The sequence below is a fragment of the Sus scrofa genome, chromosome 12 (assembly GCF_054392235.1).
Source record: "Sus scrofa isolate SSC_HxYL_T2T_F1_AM1 chromosome 12, Sscrofa_HxYL_maternal_Yorkshire_Landrace_v2.0, whole genome shotgun sequence".
NCBI classification, from domain to species: domain Eukaryota; kingdom Metazoa; phylum Chordata; class Mammalia; order Artiodactyla; family Suidae; genus Sus; species Sus scrofa.
In genome coordinates this window covers 1,066,324-1,088,780 of record NC_139394.1, presented here as the reverse complement: position 1 = coordinate 1,088,780, position 22,457 = coordinate 1,066,324, and the positions used below count along the sequence as shown (strand labels likewise).

Sequence of the window (22,457 nt, the reverse complement as noted above, 5' to 3'; positions counted from 1 at the left end):
GCGGCAGGTAGTCACGTGTGGAAGGAAAAGCAGTGCATGTGTGCGTGCGCGCCTCTGTGTGCGTGCGCGTGCACGTGTGCACACGTGCCCAGAGCCAGGGGCTGGGCCCGAGGAAGGATTTTCACCCCCCATCTCTTTGCATCAAATTCTCCACCACCTGCAAGTGTGCACTTGTGAAAAAAAGCATAGTAGAAACTTCTGAGCAAGTGTTAGCTGGGTAGGAAGTGTTTTGTGATCAAGTTTTGAAACTGGGGGTTCCTGGGGGAGACACAGCTTTGCAGGTGTACAGATGCTGGGTTGTGCACTCAGAAATGCTGAGTGTGGCGTTCCCATCGGGGCTCAGTGGCAATGAATCTGACTAGTATCCATGAGGATGCAGGTTCGATCCCTGGGCTCGCTCAATGGGTCAAGGATCCGGCGTTGCTGTGAGCTGTGGTGTAGGTCATAGACGAGGCCTGGATCCTGCGTGGCTATAGCTGTGGTGTAGGCCAGCGGCTGTAGCTCGGATTGGACTCCTAGCCTGGGAACCTCCATATGCTGCAGGTGCAGCTGTAAAAAGACAAAAAAAGAAAAAAAAAAAAAGAAACGGTGGGTGTGCATTGTGAATGTCACCCCAAGAACAAAATAAAGAGGAAAGAGAGCTCACCACAGTGCTGGGGGCTCGCTCGAGGCAGGCCCTTGGCTGCTGTTGGCTGAATGCATGAACAGAAGGAGCAGGGGTCAGAGGTCAGGGGCCCTGTGGGGGGAGGGGTGAAGTGGGCGAAGTGCCCCCTCAAATAAACACGGCCACAGGGTGAGGCTCTTTGTTAACTTTTTTTTCATTATTTAAAAAAAATATGTTACAAAACAATATCATTCACCATATATTTCTTGCTTAATTTTCTTTTTTAAAAAATTAAAGTAATAAAAAAGTCACTTTATAAAATAATACAAAAGGGCAGGGGAGGCCGGGAGCCGGGCCGGGGGCTGAGGAGTCCAGTGCTTCTGGCTCCCACCACGGGCTGGAGGCAGAGGAGGAGGGGCGGGGGGAGGGTCCCAGGGCCACAGCTGGGTCTCCGGCTGGGCCTCTGGGAGGCCGGGGCAGAGAGGCGGTGAGGGCTGCCGGGAGGCCATCCAGACCCGGGGGTGGGGGGGACAGCCAGAGCCTGTGGTCCTGGGAGGGCAGGAGGGCCTGGAGGGGAGGGGCCTGGGGAGGCCCTAGCTCCCGCTGCTCAGCATCCCCAGCAGTTTACTGGGCTCCAGGCCCTGCTGCTGGGCCACCGTCTGCACGTCGAAGCCCATGTGCATGAGGAACTGGGCCACGTTCATCTCCTGCCCCGTGAGCTGGTCCCGGATGGTGGGGCAGGAGGGGTTGCAGTGGGGCCAGGGGCAGCTGTCCACCAGGTGGACGGGGCAGCCCTTCAGGGGGGCCTTGCTGGCCTTGTGGCTGTCGTGGAGGCTCCTGTCCCAGCAGTGCAGTGCCCGGGGCAGCGAGGTCCCCTTGACCTGGACGTCCGTCCAGTGGCTGCAGACAGAAACCCAGGCGGAGTCCCTTGGGTGCAGCCCAAGCAGGGGACAGCATTGCAGCCACGGGGTCCCTGACACACAGCTAGCTGTATATAAGTGGTTCTCAAAAGCTCCCCAAAGAAAGCCAGAGCCCAGGAGGCCAGTGGGCAGCACACTGGGGAGGGGGGCTCGGTGGATGCTTGGAATGGGAGCCACGGGTGTGAGCCGGCCCAGGAGGCGGGGACACTGACCTTCGGATGATGATCTCGTGGGAGAGGCAGGCGGGGGCAAAGCTGGCCCTGGCGGGAGAAGACAACCTGTGAGTAACCATGTGCCACCCCGGCACCCCAGGGCCAGCGGGCCCCAGCCGCTCCAGCCCACTCCCCTGGGGGCCCATCCTCTGCCTGGCCCTGCTTCCCTCCTGTCATGGTGCCAGCCAGTACTCCTCCGGCCCAGGCCTTGTCCCCAGCAGCCGCCTGCTCCCAGCAAACCCTGTTCTTTCCTGCCTCCAAATCCTGCTGGGAGGGGGCTCTTCTGGACCATGGAGTGTTTTGTTTTTTGTTTTTTAAATAAACTTAGTGGGTCTTTTTTTGGGGGGCTGCACTCCTGGCATATGGAGGTTCCTAGGCCAGGGGTCAAATCAGAACCACAGCTGCCAGCTTACACCACAGCCACAACAACGCAGGATCCAAGCCACGTCTGTGACCTACACCACAGTTCACGGCCATATGGGATCCTTAACCCACTGAGCGAGGCCAGGGATCGATCTTGCATCCTCATGGATCCTAGTCATTCACAGCTGAGCCACAAGAGGAACTCTCCTCCTCAACTTAGCTTTTTTATTTCTCTTTTTGCCTTTTCTAGGGTCACTTCCGTGGCATATGGAGGTTCCCAGGCTAGGGGTCGAATCGGAGCTGTAGCCATTGGCCTAAACCAGAGCCGCGGCAACGCGGGATCCGAGCCGCGTCTGCGACCTACACCACAGCTCATGGCAACACCAGATCCTTCACCCACAGAGCAAGGCCGGGGATTGAACCCGGTTTCTAGTCGGATTGTTAACCACTGCACCATGACGGGAACGCCCTCCTCAGCTAAGTTTTTAACAGGAGCTTTAGGTGGCATCAGAATTGATGGATGACATGGAGCATCCCGTTTGGCGCCTGCTCTCATGCACGCACAGCCTCCGCCACGACCAGTGTCCCCCAGCAGAGGGGACGTTGGTTACAGCAGCAAACCTACGCACCATCGCCCCCGGAGTCCACGGTCTACAGCACGGCTTATGCCTGGTGTCGTCCCTGCCACGAGTCTGGACCCACGTGTCCGCCGTGGTGGTACCACACGGTGCTGTCTCTGGGCCCCCAAAACCCTCTCTGCTCCACCTCGCCACCCTCCCTCCCGCCCCCGGCAACCGCTAATCTTTCTACCGAGTCCGGGCTTCTGCCTCTCCCAGGCTGGCGCAGGGTTGGAATCGCGGGGCATGTGGCCTTCGCAGACCAGCTTCCTTCACCGGGTAACTCGCATGTTTGGCTCCACCATGTGTTTCCGTGGCTCCGTGGCTCCCCTTCCAGCGCCAGCTAACATCCCCTTGCCTAGACGGACCCCAGCTCATCACCTACCCTAGGCCCCTGGGGCTGCTTCCTGTTTTGCATCTTCGAAGCCTCTAAGCGGCTGCCTGTCTACCTGGGGGGGCGTGTGCTCCCCGGTGCACTCACGGCACATCCTTGAGCGTGTTCCGCAGCTCTCGGCCCAGGTTCTGGATGTACAGCCACTGGCCCTCCTGTACCGGCTGCCCCGTGAGGTGCACGTTGTCCACTGTCAGCTGGGCCTCGTCAAACAGCCACTGCACCACGAACACCGGGCCTGGGGGGACGGCTCAGCTGGGCCTTGCCTCGGTGCTCCGCCCCCCACCCCGGCTCAGTCAGGTCCGAGGCTGCAGGCGGCTCTACAGCAGGCTCCCGGGGCCAGCAGGGTGCTCCCTCAGGGCGGGGGGGGGGGTGCCACTCCCCGCAGCGCCTTGCCCCCTCCCCACCTCTGCCTGCCTCCCTGATTCTCTACTTGGACCAAAATGTGTGAGGATGTTGCCTCGAGTGTGGGGCGCGGAAGGATGGCCAAGCCACCCCCCGGGGGGGGGCAGCACTGGGTGGGAACAGGGTGGGCAACCATCCTGGTTTGCCTGGAACCCAGTGGATTTTCCACACCGAGCCTGTGAAGGTCCCAGCCGAACCCAGATGACTCGGTCACCCTTCGGGGGGGGGGAGTGGGACAGTGGTCCTGGCCCGGCCTCTGAGGGCTGGACTCTAGGCTGGGATCCCGGAGGCACAGAGGTGTGGACACGCCCCGGCCCTGCCGCCGCCGGAGGGGCACTCACAGCGCAGGGTTGGGAAGACTTTGTAGCCAAAGAAGCAGTTCCACTCCTCGCCCTCCTTGAACTGGCGCCGACAGCGCTCTGGGACCACCCCGTTCCAGTACCTGGGCCACACGCTGCCGGTTAGGCTGCCCCCGCCCCCAGGGGCACCCGCCCCAGGCCCGCGGCACTGCCCCCCCCCCCGGCACCTGATGCCCCGGCGGATGGCCTCCGTGGGCGCGCAGGTGATGGTGTCGATGCAGTCGGTGCGGCGGTACTGCTTGTTGTCCAGGAACCAGCCCGAGTCGGCCAGGCCCCGCACCTGGATGGCGGTGTAGCCCAGCTCCTCCAGCTGCTCGGCCACGCGGTCCACGTTCAGTAGCACCCCCGTGCCCCCCGCGCTGCAGGGAAGTGGGCGTCAGGCCAGGCGGCCGAGGAAGGACCACCCCCCAGCCCCAAGCCCACCCCGGAGGAGCAGGGGTCCCAAAGCTTGTGGGCGCGTTGGGGTCTCGGAGGAGAGAGGGGCTGGCAGAGCTTGAGGTGCTGACGCAGAGCTTAGGGTCAGCCAGCCCGCTTCCTCCTCCCTCCCTGCCTGCCTGCCTCGGTTGCCTCCTCGTCCATTTTGGGACGTGCCCCGGGAGCACGGCATGCCTGCGGAGGGGGGTACGGGACCCCAGGCCTGGGCAGCACGCTGGTCCATAGCCAACCCCTAACTAGCCACCGGGGTTACTGCCATCCCCGGTGTCTGTCACACGCAACGACAGATCCAGAGCACCCTCTGGACAGCTTCCGCTGCCTGGGAGACACCCCACGCTGCGGCTCCCTGCGGGCGTGTCCCTGCCCCCCCGCCCCGTATCCAGACTCCCACCCCAGCCCCTGCCCCGCCCACCTGCTCCCGGCCAGCAGCAGCACCTTGGCCCCACTCAGCCCTTTGCCCAGGAGCTCTCGTACCACCTCCTGGATGATGAGGGCGCCCATGAAGGCGTACTCGTCTGCACAGAGGAGGAGAGGAGCTTCAAGTGGGGGCCTGGGCGGAGGACAAGGCCTCCGACCCGCCGGCTGCAGGGAGAAGGGTTACAGCTGGGGGTCCAGAGGGTCTTCCGGGAGGGCAGGGACCAGGGGCTGGGGTGGACCGGAGAGAGGCGAGTCGAGGCACGATGCTGTCCTGGGGGCTCTCGAACACCCAGGCGTGAGGACACCCCAGGGCCAGGGACGAGCCAGGCAGGGATGCCCCAGGGGTCAGGCCAGGCTTGGATGAGCCAGGCGGGGGTGGGGGGGCAGGGGCAGGCACTCCGGGACACACTCGCAAGGGTTAGAGGGAGCTGCAAGGCTGAAAGGCTGCGTCGCCCCAGATGTTCTGCCCCCACCCCTGTCGCCGAGAGGGGTTGGGGCGAAGGCAGGGGACTCACTCTTCTCAGACTTGGACGAAGCCCCACTCCAGACGTCACTGGAGCAGTAGGGGATGAAGCTGTGACACAGGGATGGTGTGAGCCCGCCACGCTCCTCTGCCGCCCGAGGTTCCCAGGGCGGACCACCCTCCCAGGAGGGACTCCTGAGGAGAGGGCTCCCCTAGGCAGGACCTCTGCAGGGAAGACCCTTCAAGGGCAGGATCCCCCAGGACGGACTCCCTCAGGAAGACCCAGGACCAGACTCCCCGGGAAGGACCTCCTCGCTCCTTCTTACACCATGTTGGCGTTCCACCAGTGCGGGTTCTCCTCTGGCTGGGAGGACAGGATCCCCGTGCCTGCGGCAGGGGGACAGAGGCAGTGGTGGCAGGGGGCGTGTGAGATGAGGACTAGGGGGAGGTTGGGGGGTGAGGGGATCCTAGTCGGCCCCAGCAAAGTGGGCGGTGACACCTGCCCAAACCAAAGTTGCCTGGGAAGTAGGGAACGGATGGGTTTGGTGACGGACGAAAGAGGATGCCCAGCCAGGCCCGGGCAACTGGACATGGCCCTCCACCGCCCCCCCTCGACCCGCTGCGCTGACCCAGGGGCCAGCCGTGGACTGCGCAGCTGCGGTAAGCCCCGGGCAATTACCTGCGGAACAAGAGAAAGGTGAGAGTGAGCGCTCCCTAAACTGGGGGTGGGGCCTCTCTGGGGCTCCAGAGAGTGAGGAGGAGGGGCTTCCTCCAGGACTTCCAATTGGGAGCCCCTCCCTCCAGGTGGGGGTACTTCCTGGCAGCCCCTGGTCTCTGACCTGTGCGGGTGCGAGGCCAGTCTTTGGAACTCATGAGGCGCCGCACGGTGTCGTATCGGGAGTCGCAGTTTTCCCGGTTGAAGCAGTACCAGCCTCCTGCGGGCACAGCCACCACCTCAGGGTCCAGCGCCCAGGGACCCCAGCCCACACCCCCCTGCCTCCGCCCCTGGGACGCACCTTCCAGAAAGAGCAGCCACCGCCGGCTGCCCTTGGATTCCTTCAGGTAGTAGCTGTAAGGGAAGTGGGCGGAGCGGGCGGTCAGCGAGGGCTCCCGGGCCTGGCTCCAGGGCCCAAGGGGTCATTCCACCTGTCGCCGGGGCCCGCGGGCCGCACGGGGGCGCCAGCGGCCAGGCCCCCGCAGAGCGCGCCGGCCCCGCCAGCGGCGACCAGTCCCGGGAGGTGGCGCTCGTGGGGCGGGGATGGGAGGCGAGGGGCTGCATGGTCCGTGGAAAATCCCCACGGCCCGCCCCGCGCGGGACCCGCTGTAACCTCGGCGCCCGCGGCCGGGCGGGGGAGGGGTCTTCGCCGCGGCCCGGGATCCTCCTGGGACGCGCAGCGGCTCTTGGAGCGTGAGCGTCGGGCAGGGGCCCTGGGGTCGGGCAAGCGGGCGTGGAGGGGCGCCGGCGCCGCCGAGTCCGGGTCGCAGCCTTCCCACCGAGGCTCGACCCAGGATCTGGTTCCTCGGGCAGTGGCGTCGCTGAGGGCACGGGCGCCCCCAGCCCCTCCCCAAGCCCCAGCCTCGCGTCCTTCCTTTTCTACTTCGGGCTGGAGAGGGGTGACCGCCGCCCCCCAGGTCCTTCTGTCCCACCTGCGCCCCCTGCCTGTCCCTCCGGCTGGCTGGGACCCCCGGCAGTCCCGGCAGCAGTAAACCCGGCGAGTCGAGCTGGGGTGGGGGTGGGAAGACGGCAGGACTCTCCCCGCCCCCCTGTGTCACCTCCTCCTTCTGGAGCCAGGGCCACTCGCCGCCGACTGCCGTCTCCCCGCCCAGGGACCGAAGGACGCGAGCACAGGGGCTGGGCACCCCGTAGCCGAGGGGTCAGTGCCCGGGCTGGTCCCGGACCAGCGCTGCAACAGCTGCCCCACCCCCTCCGCGCGGCGAGTCACGAAGCAGGGCCCTCCCCGGGGCCAGCGTCCCCGGGGTCAAGCGTCCCTGAGGCCCCGACGGGAGCCTTTGCCCCTGTGGGCGAGCACCGCTGCCACCAGCAGGGAGGCTCCGGCGCAGAGACTCCGTGCGTCCGAGCGGGGACAGGGAGGTGGGTGGCGCGAGCCCGCCGGCGACAAGGCGGCCTGCAGCCCCGGGGCCACCGACGGGGGCAAGCAGGTCGCGGCGGGCGGGTGCGGGCCTTACCCCGCCGGGCTGCCGTCGTTGCAGGTCACCGACGTGTTGAGCAGGAGGTGCAGGCGCAGGTCCTCGTTGAGCTGCTGCGCCGAGCAGGGGTACAGGGACTGCGCCAGGCTCTTGACCTGCGCCATGAAGCTGTCCATGTTGCCCTCCACGGCCGTGAAGTCCAGCGGGAAGCTCTCCACCGGCTGCCCCGCCGCGGGCGCCACCTCGGCCCGCGGCGGGGGCGGCGGGGGCGGCTGCTGGCCGCGGCGCCGCCAGGTCTTCCTGCCCTCGCCGCCCCCGGCCCAGTGCAGCAGGCCCAGCAGCAGCAGCACGCGCACCCCTCGGCCCATGGCCGCGCCGCTCGGGCCCGCGGCCACCTGCGGAGAGCGGGCGGCCTTGAGGCGGCGCGGCGGCGGCGGCGGCGGCGGCGGCGGGGGCGGCGGGGGCGCCGGGCCGGGGGTGCCCGGGCCGCGGGGCGCCAGCCGCGCCCGCTCGCTCGCCCCGCTCCCCGCGCTGGGCCCGGCCGAGGAGGCGCGGGCGGCTCGGCGTCGAGGCTCTCGGGGCCGGGCGCCGTCGGCCTGGGCAGCTCGGGCTCCGCGCGCGGCCGGCCGAGGGCAGCGCACGGTCTGGGTGCGCTGGCTCTGGCCCGCGCCAATGAGAGGCGGGGGCCGAGCCTGGGCGTAGTTTGCGGGGGCCGCGGCGGCCCGGGTGCCCGCGCCTTAGATGTGCCGCCGCCGCCGCCGCCCGGGCTCGGCGGAGGGGGAGGGGGCCGCGCTCGCTCTTTTCTTGGCGGAGGCATCGCCTTTTCTTCCCAAACCGCAAGCCTGACGGAGGGGCCTGGACTATCCCGCCGCGGCCGCCGGAGGCGCTCCCGGCCTGGCTCCGTGGGGGGCAGCGCGGCCCCGCGGCCCCGGCGGCGGCTCATTCACCGCGGCCAGCCCGGCGCCGCCGCCCCCGCCCCCGGGCGGCCGGAAGGGGGGGGCGGGCGGGGAAGGAGCGGGGCTTTTCCGCGCGGGGGGAGCGCCACCCGCCACGCGGCCGCCCGGGCCCGACGGGCCGGGGGCGCAGGGGGCGCGCTCACCTGAGCCGCCGGAGCGCCCCTCGCCGCGCCGCCCGGGCCCCGAGCAGCCGGCAGGCGACGGGGACCCCGGGCCGCATCCCCCACCCTGGCCCGACCCGAGGCCCCGCGCTCACCGCGGCCGGCGCGGGCGGCCCCGCGGCCCCTGCTCCTCGGCGTCGCTCGCCCAGCGCCAGCCCGCTGGTACGCCCGGCTCGGCTGCCTCCCCTCTGGCGCTGGCGCGGAGCCGCCCGGGACTTTTATCCAGCGGGGCCCCCGGGATCAAAGCGACGGCGGACACAGGGCTCCGCGCCGAGGGGCCGGCGCCGCTGCTGCCGGGGCCTCCCGGAGGAGCGGACAGGTGTGGCGCGAGGCCCCGGCGCCCTCGGAGACCTACGGGAGGGAACGGGCGCCGCGGCCCGGCGCCACGGGGGAAGCCGCCCCGTCCCGCGCCTGGGTGGACAGGAGCTGGGCGGCCCTCGGAGGCAGTGGAGGCGGAGGGGGCCTTGCCGCTTACCGAGGTCAGCAGGCCTCGGGCTGGGGTTCTGGATCCTCCCCGGGTGCCCCCTGGCTGTGCGCCCGGCGCCGGGGACCCCTGAGAACCATTCTGGGCTCCAGCCGCCTCCGTGGCGTGGGCGACATTAGAAGAGCTGCCGCCGCGGTCTCTGTGCAGCGATCTCCACGCAACATAGTGCGTCGGCCGCATCCTCTCACCTTGCCCGCGCCCCTCCCTGGGGCCGGAAAGAGATTCCTCCTCAGAAAAGAAAGTGGGGTGGGGGCAGGTGTTTACTTAGGAGGCTTCCTCCCGGCTGGGTGGGCAGACAGAAGACAGACACGTTTTTATTCGCTCTCCGCACACAAAGTGCCATAGCCAGCTTTGGTAGACCTCTCCTTCCCCTCCCAGCCACAGCTCCGTGGATGTCACTGTGCCACCTTCAAGGCAGGAAACAGACCTTTCCCTTGGGCACAGGGGTCTGGAGCTGGGGTGGGATCCCTGAGCGCCCTCCTAACTCAGGGCAGTGGGGAAGCTGCGCCCTGGGGAGGCACCTGCAGCCCCTCCAGAGCAGGAGAATGGAGGCTGCCGGAGCCTCTGGCTGCACCGAGGACCCTGCCTCTGCCTTGGCCTCCTGCCCCAATGGTCGTGAGCAGCGTCCTGCCCGGTCCCCAGCTGAGCAATGAGCTGCCCGCTAGAAAGTTACGACGCAGCAGCCTGCTCTGCCAGGCTCCCAGTGGAGGCAGTGGGACACCAGCCTGGGGACTTGAGACCCCCTTGGCTGTCACCTCCACCTCAAAACCTAAGGTGCTCCAGAGGCTGGTCTTGGCCGGGGTCACTCCATGCAGGATAAGGCAGATGGTGACAAACAAAAGCACCTGTGGGCCAGCTGTGCACCCATTTCCCTGATGAGGGAGACTGAGAGTCAGAGGCGCTAGCAGCAAAAGAGCCAAGAGTGAGCTCTGGTCCTTGGCAAATCCACACCCGCCATCCTCCTGTTATCGAGCTGGGATAAAGGCCATGCATGGGACTGGCCAGAGGCGGCAACATCAGACACAGGTCCCCCTTACGAAGGTGGCCCCCCGCCCCCGCGCTGGGGAGCTTCCTCTAGGAACCTGTTATCCCAAGTCCCAGGCCGGGACATGCAGCTTCAAGCCGGATGGCATGACTGCAAAGTGTGCGCCTCGCGGTCCTGGCTCTGAGCCATTTCCCGGAGGGGCGATCCTGGGCGAGGCCCGTGACCTCTCTGTGTGCCTCCATTTCCTCTTCTTTAAAGCCGGGCAATGACCGTGCCTGCATCAGAGGGCCGCTGTGGGATTACGGGAGCCCATGCGTGAACATGCCCCGTGCTGCAGGGACAGCCGTTCTGATCGCCAAGGAAATGGCAGGGCCGGGGGTGGGGGGTGCCTGCTGTAAACACTGGCATTGCTGGAATGAGAATTAGCCTGCACCAAAGCGAGTTCCTGTTTGGTTTATTCCACACCCCTGGCAGAAGCCAAGAGCCTTCTCTGGAACTCGCCTGTCCCTCGCTGTCTCTGCCTTCCCCCAAACCTCTCCTTTCAAGCCTAGACAACCCCCCCAGACGCTTGGTATTCACACCTCATCCCCCTTTGGACTCAGACAGCCTGGCTCTGCCCCTGGACCGCCGCCCCTGAGAGGCCAGCCTTACCTTCTGCACCTCGGACTCCCCCACGCAGGGTTTTCAGCTCTCACACCTGGGAAGGGGTCCCCGGGATGGCAGGTCCTTGGAGCCACTCAGCACTGGGCCTCTGTTTCCAGGCTGCCTGCACCCAACCCAGTGAACCAGAGGCCGGACCCGTAGGAGGGGGAGAGGAGGTGGGCGAACAGTAGCAGGTCAGATTCCACCTCACACCCACTAGGATGGCTGAGATCAAAACATGGAAAACAAGTGTTGGCGAGGATGTGGAGAAATTGGAACCGTGTGTTGCTGGCAGGAACATCAAATGGCGCAACCGCTGTGGAGAGAGTTTGGTGGCTCCTCAGTCAGTTCCGTGTTGAAGGATCACGTGACCCAGCAATTCCACTCCCAGGCATGGCCCCAAAAGAGATGAAAACAGGTGGTCAAACAAAAGCTTGCTCGTGATGGTTCACAGCAGCAATACTCACTCTAGCCAAAAAGGTGGAACCCACCCAAATGTCCCTTAGGAGCAAAATGGATAAAGAAAAATATGGTTCTTCCATATAATGGACTATAATAAAGCCATAAAAAGGACACACACTACAGCACAGAGGAATCTTAAAAACATGAAGGAGAGGAAAGTAAGTGAGACACAAAAGGCCACCTATTGTGTGATTGCGTTTACATGAAATATCCAGCACAGGCAAATCTCTAGAGACAGACAGAGATTGGTGGTTGCCAGGAGACAGAGAAGAATAGGGAGCAGCTGCTAATGAATCCAGCTTTTCTGTCTTTCTTTCTTCTTGCTTTTGTCTCTTTAGGGCCACACCTGTGGCACATGGAACTTTCCAGGCTAGGGGATGAATTGGAGCTCCAGCTGCTGGCTTACGCCACCGCCACGGCAACGCGGGATCTGAGCCGAGTCTGTGACCTACGTCACAGCTCACAGCGACGCCAGATCCTTAACCCACTGAGCAAGGCCAGGGATTGAACCTGCGTCCTCACGGATGCTAGCCAGATTTGTTTTCACGGAGACACACGGGAACTCCTGAGCCACAACGGGAACTCCCAGCATTTCTTTCTTTCTTTCTTTCTTTTTTTTTTTTCTTTTGTCTTTTTGCCTTTTCTAGGGTCACTGCTGCAGCATATGGAGGTTCCCAGGCTAGGGGTCGAATCGGAGCTGTAGCCACCAGCCTACGCCAGAGCCACAGCAATGTGGGATCCAAGCCACGTCTGCGACCTACACTACAGCTCACAGCAATGCTAGATCCTTCACCCCCTGAGCAAGGCCAGGGATAGAACCCGCAACCTCATGGTTCCTCGTCGGATTCGTTAACCACTGCGCCACGACGGGAACTCCCCAGCATTTCTTTTCGGGTTGATGAAAGTGTTCTTCTGTCGTGTTGATGGTTGTGTTTTTTGCATGTACTAAGTGGAATCGTACACTTTAAAGAGGTTTTGCATTATAAATTTTACCTAAAAAACCTCCAATCGCTGATGGTCTGATGGGTGCCGGCCAGCCAGCACGCTGGGCCTGGGGCACCAGGTGACTGGGGGCGGGGAGGGCAGGCAGATGAGAGGGGTGGGCTGGTCCCACCCCGGAGATCCTGCGGGCGCGAGGGATGTGTGTGCCCCCATCCCCGCATTGCACAGATGAGCGGACCCTGGGGGATGTATCTGGGGACCCTGAATGCAGCATGCAGGGCCGGCAGCTGGCTCTCTGAACCTCAGGTGCGGGAGAATGGTACCTGCTTCTCAGGGTCTCAGGGGCATGAAATGAGGCAGGATTCATGGCCAGTGAGCATGTGACCCACGGTAGTTATGACTCCCTGGTGGACGCCAGCCATCCTTCAGGGACCAGGGTGGACCGGGGTCCCGGGCGCAGGGGCCTGTGGGATGTCTGGAGGGCAGGCACTCAGGCTTGGGGAGGGAACGCAGGAACAATGTCCCAAATGGCCTTGTTACAGTGTCCCCATGGACCGCGGACACCACACATGCTGCACGTGGGACCCACCCTTCTGCGCCCCACCACGTGCCAGGTCCAGGGTTGGCTCTGCATCGTTCCTGCCTCTTGGCTTCCTGGCTCCCATTCTGGCGGGTGGCAGGGGCTTCCGGCCAAGCTTAGAGCCCATGCATGCCCAGGTGCAAGGCGGCCTCTGCCTCTTTTGGAGGGGTGTCCTCAGGTATAGGATGGGGGTTCAGGGGCTGCTCCTGTGGGGAAAAAGTTATAGGGGAGGGGGCACAGAGCTAGATCATGAGAGTTCGGTCCCTGCAAGGGCAAGGGGGCAATTCCTGGGAAAGGAGTGTTGGAGATGAAATATTTCAGGAAACAAGAGCTAGGGCCTGAGTTGGGCAGGCTTGGGGCAGTGGCACGGGGGTCCCTCCTGGGACTGGGCCTTCAGGGCCTCGGGATGCTCAGCAGCTCCAGACCCAGTGCCCATGCCTGGACTCGGGACTGCCCCCTACCACACAGCCACTCCCTCCTGGGGACCCCTGAGCCCCAGCTCCCAGCAGGGGGCTGCTCTGTGCTGCAGCTGCCGCCCACCCGTCTGGGGCCCAGCTGTTGCCTGCCGGCCTCAGCCGCCCCGCCTCGCACAACCACCTGGGCGGCTCTGCGTCCCAGCTGCTGGCCTCTGAGGCCCAGGAGGGCAGGGAAGCGGGCAGACCACCGCACTCCCCCCAGGGGCTGGCTCGGAGCTCCGAGTGGAGGCCCCTCCCCTGGCAGCTCTGAGCTGGGGGAGGGGCCTCGAGCCCAGGTGCAGGCACCCCATCCATCATCAGGAGCCTACCCCCCCCCCATCCCGGGGCCACGAGGAGAAAAGGCCCTGGCCTGGGGCTGTCCAGTGCAGGGGCGGGGGGCGGGGGGCGGCAAGGGAGCCCGGCCCGGGTCGCCTGTGGAACTGAGAGCACGTGGGTGAGAGCCCCTAGGGCTTCGCGAGGAAGCTGAGTCCCCGGTGCTCCTGTCACTCAGCTGCAAGCCCCGCCCCCATGTCTGCGCCCGGAGGACACGGGGGTGGGGGGGTTCCCCCGGGGCGGGCCTTGGCACCCCTGCCCCATCCCGCTCTCCCCGCACAGCACAGCCCACCTGGCTGCTGGGCAGTCCCGGCTGGAGGACTCTCCAGGAAGCCAGGCCGCCGCCGACCTGTTCTAACTGTGGGTCGTCAGGGTCCCTGCATCCTCCTGGGAACGGCCACATTCCAAAGCCCGGGGCAGGAAGGGCAGGGGGATGGAGGGGCTTCCTACACATCTGCGGGTGTCACCAGAGTGTCTCACCGTGCAGGTGAGAGGGCGAGGGAGGTCCGGCCGCCCCAGGCCCGAGGGGAGGGCCTGCTCCTTCGCTCCCCCAGCTGCTGGCTCTGCGAGACCGAGGGAGCTCCAGCAGGCTGTCCCCAGCCAAGGAGCCGGCTGGTCCTCCGTGCCTGCTGCAAAGCAGCTGCAGGCCAGGGCGGCCTGGCCGATCATGTGACACCCCCCCCCCCCCCCCGCCCCCCGTGATCCGCACGTGGCCTCTCGGGAGGCAGAAACAAACCCTCAGATCTGCCACTGGGAACCTTTCAGCGCCAGAGACTTCAAAGGGGGCAGCAGGGCGGGCGGGGGTGGCGGATGCTTCTCTTAAAGGGCCACAGCACTTTTTAATTCAAAGCAGATCCTGAGAAGAGCTAGCTGTCGAGCCGCTGCCCAGGAGGAAAGATGCCAGCGAGGAGGAGCTGGAAGGTGGCCTTCCCCGCCCTCTCCGGACCCCACTGAGTTTGCTCCTGAGAACTGGTTGGGGGGAGGACCGCGCCGAGGGCTTTTCTTGCAGCAGCGCCGCCGCCTCCCCTGGGAGTCAGAGTCCACGTCTCGCGGGAGGGCGCTGAGGACCCAGCCAGCGCCCGAGTCACGAGTCTCGGGTGCTGGTTATCCTGCCCGTCGGTGGGATGGCAACTTAGAAACTCAACTCCTTTTGTGAAATCAGTAGTGGGACCTTTCTTCCATGTGTGAGTTCGCGCTGAGGTTCTTAGCTGTCCGGGTGTCTGCCCGGCCTGGAAGCCACCCCCTGAGACCAGACGTGGGGCAGCTCCAGGCACTCATTCCCCGAGCCCTGTCCCACGGCTGTCTGCTGGGGGCGAGGGAGCAGAGGACGGAAAACAGCTGCCCCAGGGGCTCCAGGATGTGCATGCAGAGGAGAGCGACATGGGAAAAGCAGGCAGAGGGCGGCAGGTGGGACGGGGTCAGGGAGGCCCCCAGAGGTGAGCCGCTTGGCTGGGGACGGAGGTGAGGGATGGCTCAGGGAACGTGGGGGAGCGCGGCGAGGGCGGCGGCGGCGGCAGCTGGCCACCAGGAGCCTACTTTGCTCAAAAGTTTTTTAATTTTTAGGAGTTCCCATCGTGGCTCAGTGGTTAACGAATTTGACTAGGAACCATGAAGTGGCAGGTTCGATCCCTGGCCTTGCTCTGTGGGTTAAGGATCCGGCGTTGCCATGAGCTGTGGTGTAGGTTGCAGATGCGTTGCTGTGGCTGTGGTGGAGGCCGGTGGCTACAGCTCCAATTTGACCTCTAGCCTGGGAACCTCCATTTGCCGCGGGAGCGGCCCTAGAAAAGGCAAAAAGACCAAAAAAAAAAAAAAAGTTTTTTAATTTTTAAATTAAAAAAAAAATTATTTTGGCTGCCCCACGGCATGTGAGTTCCCAGGCCAGGGATCAGATCCAAGTCAGGTTGCAACCTATGCTGCGGCTGTGACAAAGCTGGATCCTTAACCCACTGTGGGGGGCTGGGGATCCACCCTGCGGCCCAGCGCTCCAGAGACACTGCTGATCCCGCTGGGCCACAGCGGGAACTCCAGGAACTTGTCCATTTTTTTCCTTTGGCAGTGGAGAAAGCCACTGCCTAAGTGATAATACAGATAATTTCCCGAAGGGTCTGTCAGAAGGTAGACTTTAGGCTATATTTAAGATGCAATTTTACCGTCTTAAATATATACATATGTTTACATATGTACGTTTGACATGCATTTGGCTGGACCCTAAGCAGCCAGGTCCAACTCAGAGCAGCCTCAGAAGCCTTAACCTGTGACCAGAAGTGCAATAGGGACTGCAGTCTGGACAGCGTTTCTTTGGAAGATACAGCCTTGGTCTGACCCCGCACCCAGCATTCCGGCGGCCCTGGGCCAGCCTTGAGGCGAGATCCTGTGGCGCTTGGGGGCAGGAGCTCAGCCCCAGGCCAGGGCTTCCCACGGCCACCGGGAGGAGCCACTGCCTGTCATGTCCTGCCTGGCTCACCTCCACCGCCCCGGGTCCAGTTTTACAGGTGACGAACAGCGGTCCCGGCAGACAGGAGGCGTCAAAGCTCTGCTCCGGGCAGGAGCCTGAACCCCACGTGCTGCCCACTCCCCGGGCTGTCTGGATGCTGTGACAGGCTCTACAGTGTTCATGACTTCGTGCTCCGGGTGGCCCGAACCGTGGAGGGAGGGGGCAAGGCGCGGTCCCAGAGTGGGTCACGCAGGCTGCAGAGAAGAGAACCAGCGAGGGCGTGTGCTGTGTCACCTGTAAGAAGGAAGGCGAGGAAGCATCTGCGTCTGTGTCCACTTAGCCTCTGATACGTGCACACGCTCATCTTTGCAGAAGGAGAGGCAGGACGGCTTCCCCAGAACCGGAAGAAGAGGCGCTCTCTGGGGAGACAGTGGAAGTGGATGAGGAGGAAGTGACTCTTTTCTGGCCATGGGTCATTTTGTTTCTTCATTTTTTTGGCCACGCACGTGGCATGTGGACGTTGTGGGACCAGGGATTGAACCTGAGCCACAGCAGTAACAGTGCAAGATCTTTAAACCTCTGAGCCAGCAGGGAACTCCAAATACTTATAGCTTTTTTTCTTCTTAAGGCCACACCCGTGGCATGTGGAAGTTTCCAGGTCGAATTGGAGCTGCGGCTGCCGGCCTACACCATAGCCACAGGAACTCAGGATCTGATCCTGTCTGTGACTGTCACCACAGCTCATGGCCACGCCAGATTGATTCTTAACCCACTGAGTGAGCCCAGGGATCGAACCCCCAACCTCATGGATCCTAGACAGGTTCTGTACTGCTGAGCCACAATGGGAACCCCCATATACTTATAATTTTTGAATCAAAAACTAGTTAAGTCAGAGTTCCTGTCGTGGTTCAGCAGAAACAAATCTGATTAGTATTCATGAGGATGTGGGTTTGATCCCTGGCCTCGCTCACTGGGTTGGGGCTCCAGCGTTGCTGCGAGCTGCCGCAGACACAGATCCTGAGTTGCTGTGGCTGTGGTGCAGGCCAGCAGCTATATCTCTGATCCGGCCCCTAGCCTGGGAACTTCCATATGCCACAGGCGTGGCCCTAAAAAGCAAAAAACCAAAAAACAAAAAAAAACAAAACACAGTAAATCAAAAAAGAATGAAAATAGACCCTAACGTTCAGTACTAAGTGAACCTGTGTATCAAATTAACGTAACCACAGAGGAAAAAAAACAGAATTAATTCAAAGAATTTTGAACACAACCCCCTGTATTTCACTAGTGGGATATATTCTGAGGAAAAAAATAATTACAAATAGAGCTTGAGATTTCCTTAGTACATCTCGTTAGTAGCAGGATTGTTGTGGTCACTCCAAAGCTATTTGGAGGGTATCTTGGAGCAGAGCAAGTTAATAAATACATTCATGCTGCTGAAAGCAAGAGTTCTCAATGTGGAGAAGAGAATAATTGGTTAAATCATGTAGATGTGCCTTTTTGTTTGTTTGTTTAGCTGCCCTGGAGCATGTGGAGTTCCTGGGCCAGGGAGCAGATCCCAGCTGCTGTTCGGGCAACGCCAGATGCTTTAACCTACTGGGCCAGGCAGCAATCGAATCCATATTCTGGCGCTGCAGCGATGCGGCCCATCCCGTCGCGCCACAGCAGGAACTCCAGATGTGCCTTTTTTGTAGACTGAAAATGGTTGGGGAGTTCCCTTTGTGGCTCAGCGGTGATGAATCCCACCAGTATCCATGAGGACACAGGTTCAATCCCTGGCCTCGCTCAGCGGGTTGAGGATCCACCATTGCCATGAGCTGTGATGTAGTTTGCAGATGTTGCTCACATCTGGCATTGCTGTTGCTGTGGTATAGACTGACAGCTGTACCTCCAATTTGACCCCCTAGCCTGGGAACTTCCGTATGCTGCAGGTGTTGTCCTAAGAAGACAAAAAAAAAAAAAAAAGAAAGAAAGAAAAGAAAAGTAAAGAAAATGATTGGATATTGGTCATTTCCTAAAATTCAGCTGGATGCACATATGGAAGGAGGGAAGAAGAGGAAGACTGGGGGGAGGTTTGGAGCGCGAGGAACTCAGGTAAATTCAGAATGCTGGGACTGCTCTGTCGCCTGAGACGGCCCACAGAGGAGAGGCACCCCAGGAGCATTGAGCACGCTCAGCTCTGGACCTGGGTTTCTAAATCCCGTCCCTCTAGAAGGGGTTCCGGAGAAATGGTGCATTCAGAGCAGGGGCAGGGACGTCCTGGGCTAGCCGAGGATGCCTTCTTGTGGCAGAAGTGAGGAAGTGCTCGGTGAACAGCAAATGCATCAAAAGGATGCAGGAAAGATGTCAGGGCAGCTTGGAGTGAGGCATCAGGCACGGATCTCCCATGGTTGTGTCACGGTTTGGCGGTGATGTGAGAGATGGCTTTGCCCGTGAGCAATGCACGCTGAGGTCTTGCGTGGAAAGGTGCACAGTGTCTCCGCTTACTCTCAGATGCTTCAAAACAGCTTTGTATATGAATAAGTAAACACACACACACAGGGGAGCACTCGGGGAGAGGGCCACACTTGCAGCATGTGGAGGTTCCCAGGCGAGGGGTCAAATCGGAGCTGCAGCCACTGGCCTACGCCCCAGCCACAGCAACGCCAGGTCCAAGCCATGTCTGCCCACAACTCATGGCAACACCGGATTCTTAACCCCCTGAGCAAGGCCAGGGATCGAACCCACAACCTTATGGTTCCTAGTCGGATTGGTTTCCACTGCTCCATGATGGGGACTCCTTTTCTTTTTGGTAGCAGCTGCAGCATGTGGAATTTCTCCAGCCAGGGATCAAACCCACACCATAGCATCGACCCGAGCCACTGAAGTGACAATGCCGCTGAGCCACCGGGAACTCTTGGTGAGTCTTTCTAAGAGATATGTAGGAGTTCGTAGTACTGCTCTCGCAACTTCTAAGTTTGAAATGACATAAAAATAAAAAAAGTCACTGCCCTTCCCCAAATGAGCACAGGAGCCAGCTTGAAGTGGTGGGCACCTCGCTGGCTACATTTGGATCAAGTTCGAGCATCAACAGAATAACTGGGAGTTCATCTGTGCCGCAGCAGGTTAAAGATCCAGCACTGTCACTGCCGCAGCTTGTGTCGCTGCTGTGGGGGGTTTGATCCCTGGCCTGGGAACTTCCACATGCTGCAGGCAGCAGTCAAAAAAAAAAAAAAAAAAAAAAAAGTGATGAAGAAAAAGAATCCATGAGTTCATTTTTTTTTTTTTTTTGTCTTTTGTCTTTTTGTCTTTTGTTGTTGTTGCTATCTCTTGGGCCGCTCCCGCGGCATATGGAGGTTCCCAGGCTAGGGGTTGACTCGGAGCTGTAGCCACCGGCCTACGCCAGAGGCACAGCAACGCAGGATCCGAGCCGTGTCTGCAACCTCCACCACAGCTCACGGCAACGCCGGATCGTTAACCCACTGAGCAAGGGCAGGGACCGAACCCGCAACCTCATGGTTCCTAGTCAGATTCGTTAACCACAGCGCCACGACGGGAACTCCCATGAGTTCATATTAATCTTTAAGAATTTTAGGAGTTCCCGTTGTGGCTCAGTGGTTAATGAGTCCGACTAAGAACAGGTTGTGGGTTCGGTCCCTGGCCTTGCTCAGTGGGTTAAGGATCCGGCGTTGCCGTGAGCTGTGGTGTGGGTTGCAGACTCGGCTCGGATCCTGCATTGCTGTGGCTCTGGCGTAGGCCAGTGGCTACAGCTCTGACTAGACCCCTAGCCTGGGAACCTCCATGTGGTTTGGAAGCGGCCCAAGAAATGGCAAAAAGACCAAAAAAAAAAAAAAAAGAATTTTAGAGAAATGATAAGGTGGGAAGTTTGTAATTTTACAGTAATTGTAGTGATGGATTCGGGCAAGGACCATGGGGTGATGCTGAAACCACTGTGCAAGCAGTTATTGGAAAAATGTTGTATTTGTGCTCTCAAAGAATTAACCCCCCCCCCACAGCTGATTCCGTCTGCAAGGGACCTGAAACAGGGAGACCTGGTGACCTCACCTTGACCCAGTGTGTAAACCGCTGTTCCCCACTAATGGGACACGCTGGCATCCTGGATCTCCTGAGGGGCTGTCCTCTCAAATGGCCTCACTGCCCTGAATGTTTAACTCCAGGAAAGGCCAGGCAGATCCGGCCTGTGGACGCTACATAAACGCAAACGTCATGAAAAACTAAAACAAACAGTGGGGGACGGGCCGATTAGAGGGCGTGTAAACAGACCCGACCACCACATGCAAGGAGACAGCCAGCTCTAGAGGACCGTTTTGGGCAAGGAGGGAAGATGCCACAGGGGACCGAGTTAGACGGCATCATTGTACCCGCGACTGTGTGGTTGTGGGTGTGGTGATGGGCGACAGTCCTGGTTCTCAGGAGGCACTGCTGGCGGATTTGGAGGGCAAGTGCCTGCGTATCTTCAGCGTATGTTCAAATATAAATGGATGCGCGTATATAAATGCAGAGAGAAAAGGCCCATGCGGCGAAATGACAGTTGGTGTATCTAGGAGGAGGTACAGAGGAGGTGATGAATAGCAGTTTATTGTCTTAAATCTTTTTATTTTTTTTTTAAAAAACGTTTTTTTAATTTTTTGCTTTCTGGGGTGGCTGCATCTGTAGCATATGGAGGTTCCCAGGCTAAGGGGTCGAATCGGAGCCACAGCTGCTGGCCTACACCACAGCCACAGCAATGCCAGATCCAAGCCGCGTCTGTGACCTACACCACAGCTCATGGCAACGGCCGACCCCCAACCCACTGAGCGAGGCCAGGGATCGAACCCGCAACCTCATGGTTCCTAGTTGGATTCGTTTCCTCTGGGCCACGACGGGAACTCCTATTGTCTTAAACATTTAGCTTGTAGATTTGTCATTGTTTACGTTGAAATGTTCATTGAGATAGTTGTAGAGACGCCACAGAGCAAGGCCTCCTGTGTTCCTCCCACTCGTTGGCAGTGGTAACATCTGGCAAAACCAGCCCCTGACAACAGGCCAGTGATGTGCTCACAACGCACCTGCCTTCCTCCTGGTGCGTGTGTCACGTTACAGTCTCATCCAGCCTAGGCTGGTGTGTCCAGGTACTGGATGGCTCCGGCACCAAGAGGTGTGGCCGCCTGCATCCCCGCTGCCTCTAGTCTCCAGCCACCCTGAATCTGTCCTCCACTTCCTCCCCTCCTTCCATCTCGCTTTCTTATGCTTATCCTTTTGGTTTTTTTCATCTTTTTTTTTGGCCTTTCTAGGGCCGCACCCACGGCATATGGAGGTTCCCAAGTTAAGGGTCTAATAGGAGCTGTAGCTGCTGGCCTATACCACAGCCACAGCAACGTGGGATCCAAGCCGCCTCTGCGACCTACACCACAGCTCACGGCAATGCTAGATCCTTAACCCACTGAGCAATGCCAGGGACCGAACCCGCAACCTCATGGTTCCTAGTCGGATTCATTAACCACTGCGCCACGATGGGAACTCTTCTCTTTCTTATTTTTTTCTTATTTTTTCACCAAGCCTGTGGCACTGCAAAGTTCCTGGGCCAGGGATGGAACCAGCGCCACAGCAGTGACATTGGCAGATCCTTAGACTGCTGAGCCACCAGGGAATGCTCCAAAGATGACCTTTGACCCCACCCCACTCCCCTGATCACACCTGGAACCTGGGCAGCTCCCAGCTGTGCCTTGACCGCCCCGAAGGACGCAGGACCAGGAGGCAATGGGGCCTCTCGGGAAGGTGCAGAGCTGCAAGGGGAGCCTAGGAAGACAAGCACAGGGAGCAGCCTCCCCTGGAGCTGTGTGATTTTGTTGCTGTTGTTGGTCTTAGGGTGCACCTGCAGAATATGGAAGTTCCCAGGCTAGGTGGGGAATTGGAGCTGCAGCTGCCGGCCTACACCACAGCCACCGCAACGCAGGATCCTTAAGCCACTGGATGAGGCCAGGGATATAACACGCATCCTCATGGATCCTAGTCGGGTTCATTAACCGATGAGCCACGAAAGGAACGGCTGATTTCTTATCTATGTGCAACCTGCCTGTGGGCCAGTTGAGGGTCCTTCCTGCTATGGAGTGGAGCCACTGGAATTTTTACCTCCAGCCTGAAATAACCCTGTATCTCAGGGGAGACTCTGCTGGGCCTTTCCTGTCTCTGGAGGCTTGTCAAGCTCAGGCCGAGCAGCACCCAGAGGTCATCTCTGGGGCTGGCTTCACAGGGTCTGGTCTTCACCAGGCCCAGCCCAGCCAGGCCACTGAGGGAGCGGGTCTGTTCTGCTCCCTACCTCTCCTGCCAGCGCCCACACATATACTACACTGCGCCTGGGGCGCTCCACCCCAGCCCGGCGAGCAGCATCGGTAGGAGGGGAAGACGCATGTGGGGGGACCATGCATTTGTTTGTCCCCCCATCAACAGTCATTCCTCCAGCAGATGTCTGCGGAGCACCGGCCCCTGCCAGGCTCTGCTCTGCATGCCCGCCAGTGGAGGACCAGGCAGATGGGACTGCCCCTGGCGGAGACGGTAAACAAGAGAGCAGGCACGAAAAACCTGTCCCAGCACACATGAGCCTTAGAGGAAACCCCGCAGTGCCGAAGAGGCCTGGCTGGGGGCAACTTGGGGTGCGAGGGGACCGGATGCTGCAGACCTGCATGTGGGGTCCTGAGGGGCAGAAGGGTGGG

At 61.1% G+C, this 22,457-nt stretch overlaps 1 protein-coding gene and 1 pseudogene across 2 annotated transcripts; both read right to left on the bottom strand.

Annotated features, from left to right (window-relative positions):
* Positions 1–794: 794 nt before the first annotated feature.
* On the bottom strand, positions 795–9,104 carry NOTUM (notum, palmitoleoyl-protein carboxylesterase). 2 transcript variants are annotated; one of them, XM_021066404.2, is made up of 12 exons: positions 8,927–9,104; positions 7,374–7,729; positions 6,203–6,255; positions 6,026–6,121; positions 5,513–5,573; positions 5,239–5,297; positions 4,719–4,821; positions 4,039–4,230; positions 3,854–3,954; positions 3,198–3,345; positions 1,737–1,784; positions 795–1,504 (listed from the first exon to the last, which is right to left on the bottom strand). In XM_021066404.2, the coding sequence occupies exons 2-12, from the start codon at positions 7,700–7,702 to the stop codon at positions 1,198–1,200; spliced, it is 1,497 nt and encodes a 498-aa protein (XP_020922063.2). In that variant the 5' UTR covers positions 7,703–7,729; positions 8,927–9,104; the 3' UTR covers positions 795–1,197. The 2 variants fall into 2 exon arrangements, with proteins under 2 accessions (XP_020922063.2, XP_084839455.1); XM_084983329.1 differs by lacking the exon at positions 8,927–9,104 and having other exon boundaries at positions 7,374–7,986.
* LOC146397966 (uncharacterized) lies at positions 8,311–9,115 on the bottom strand (annotated as a pseudogene).
* Between the last annotated feature and the right edge of the window lie 13,342 nt (positions 9,116–22,457).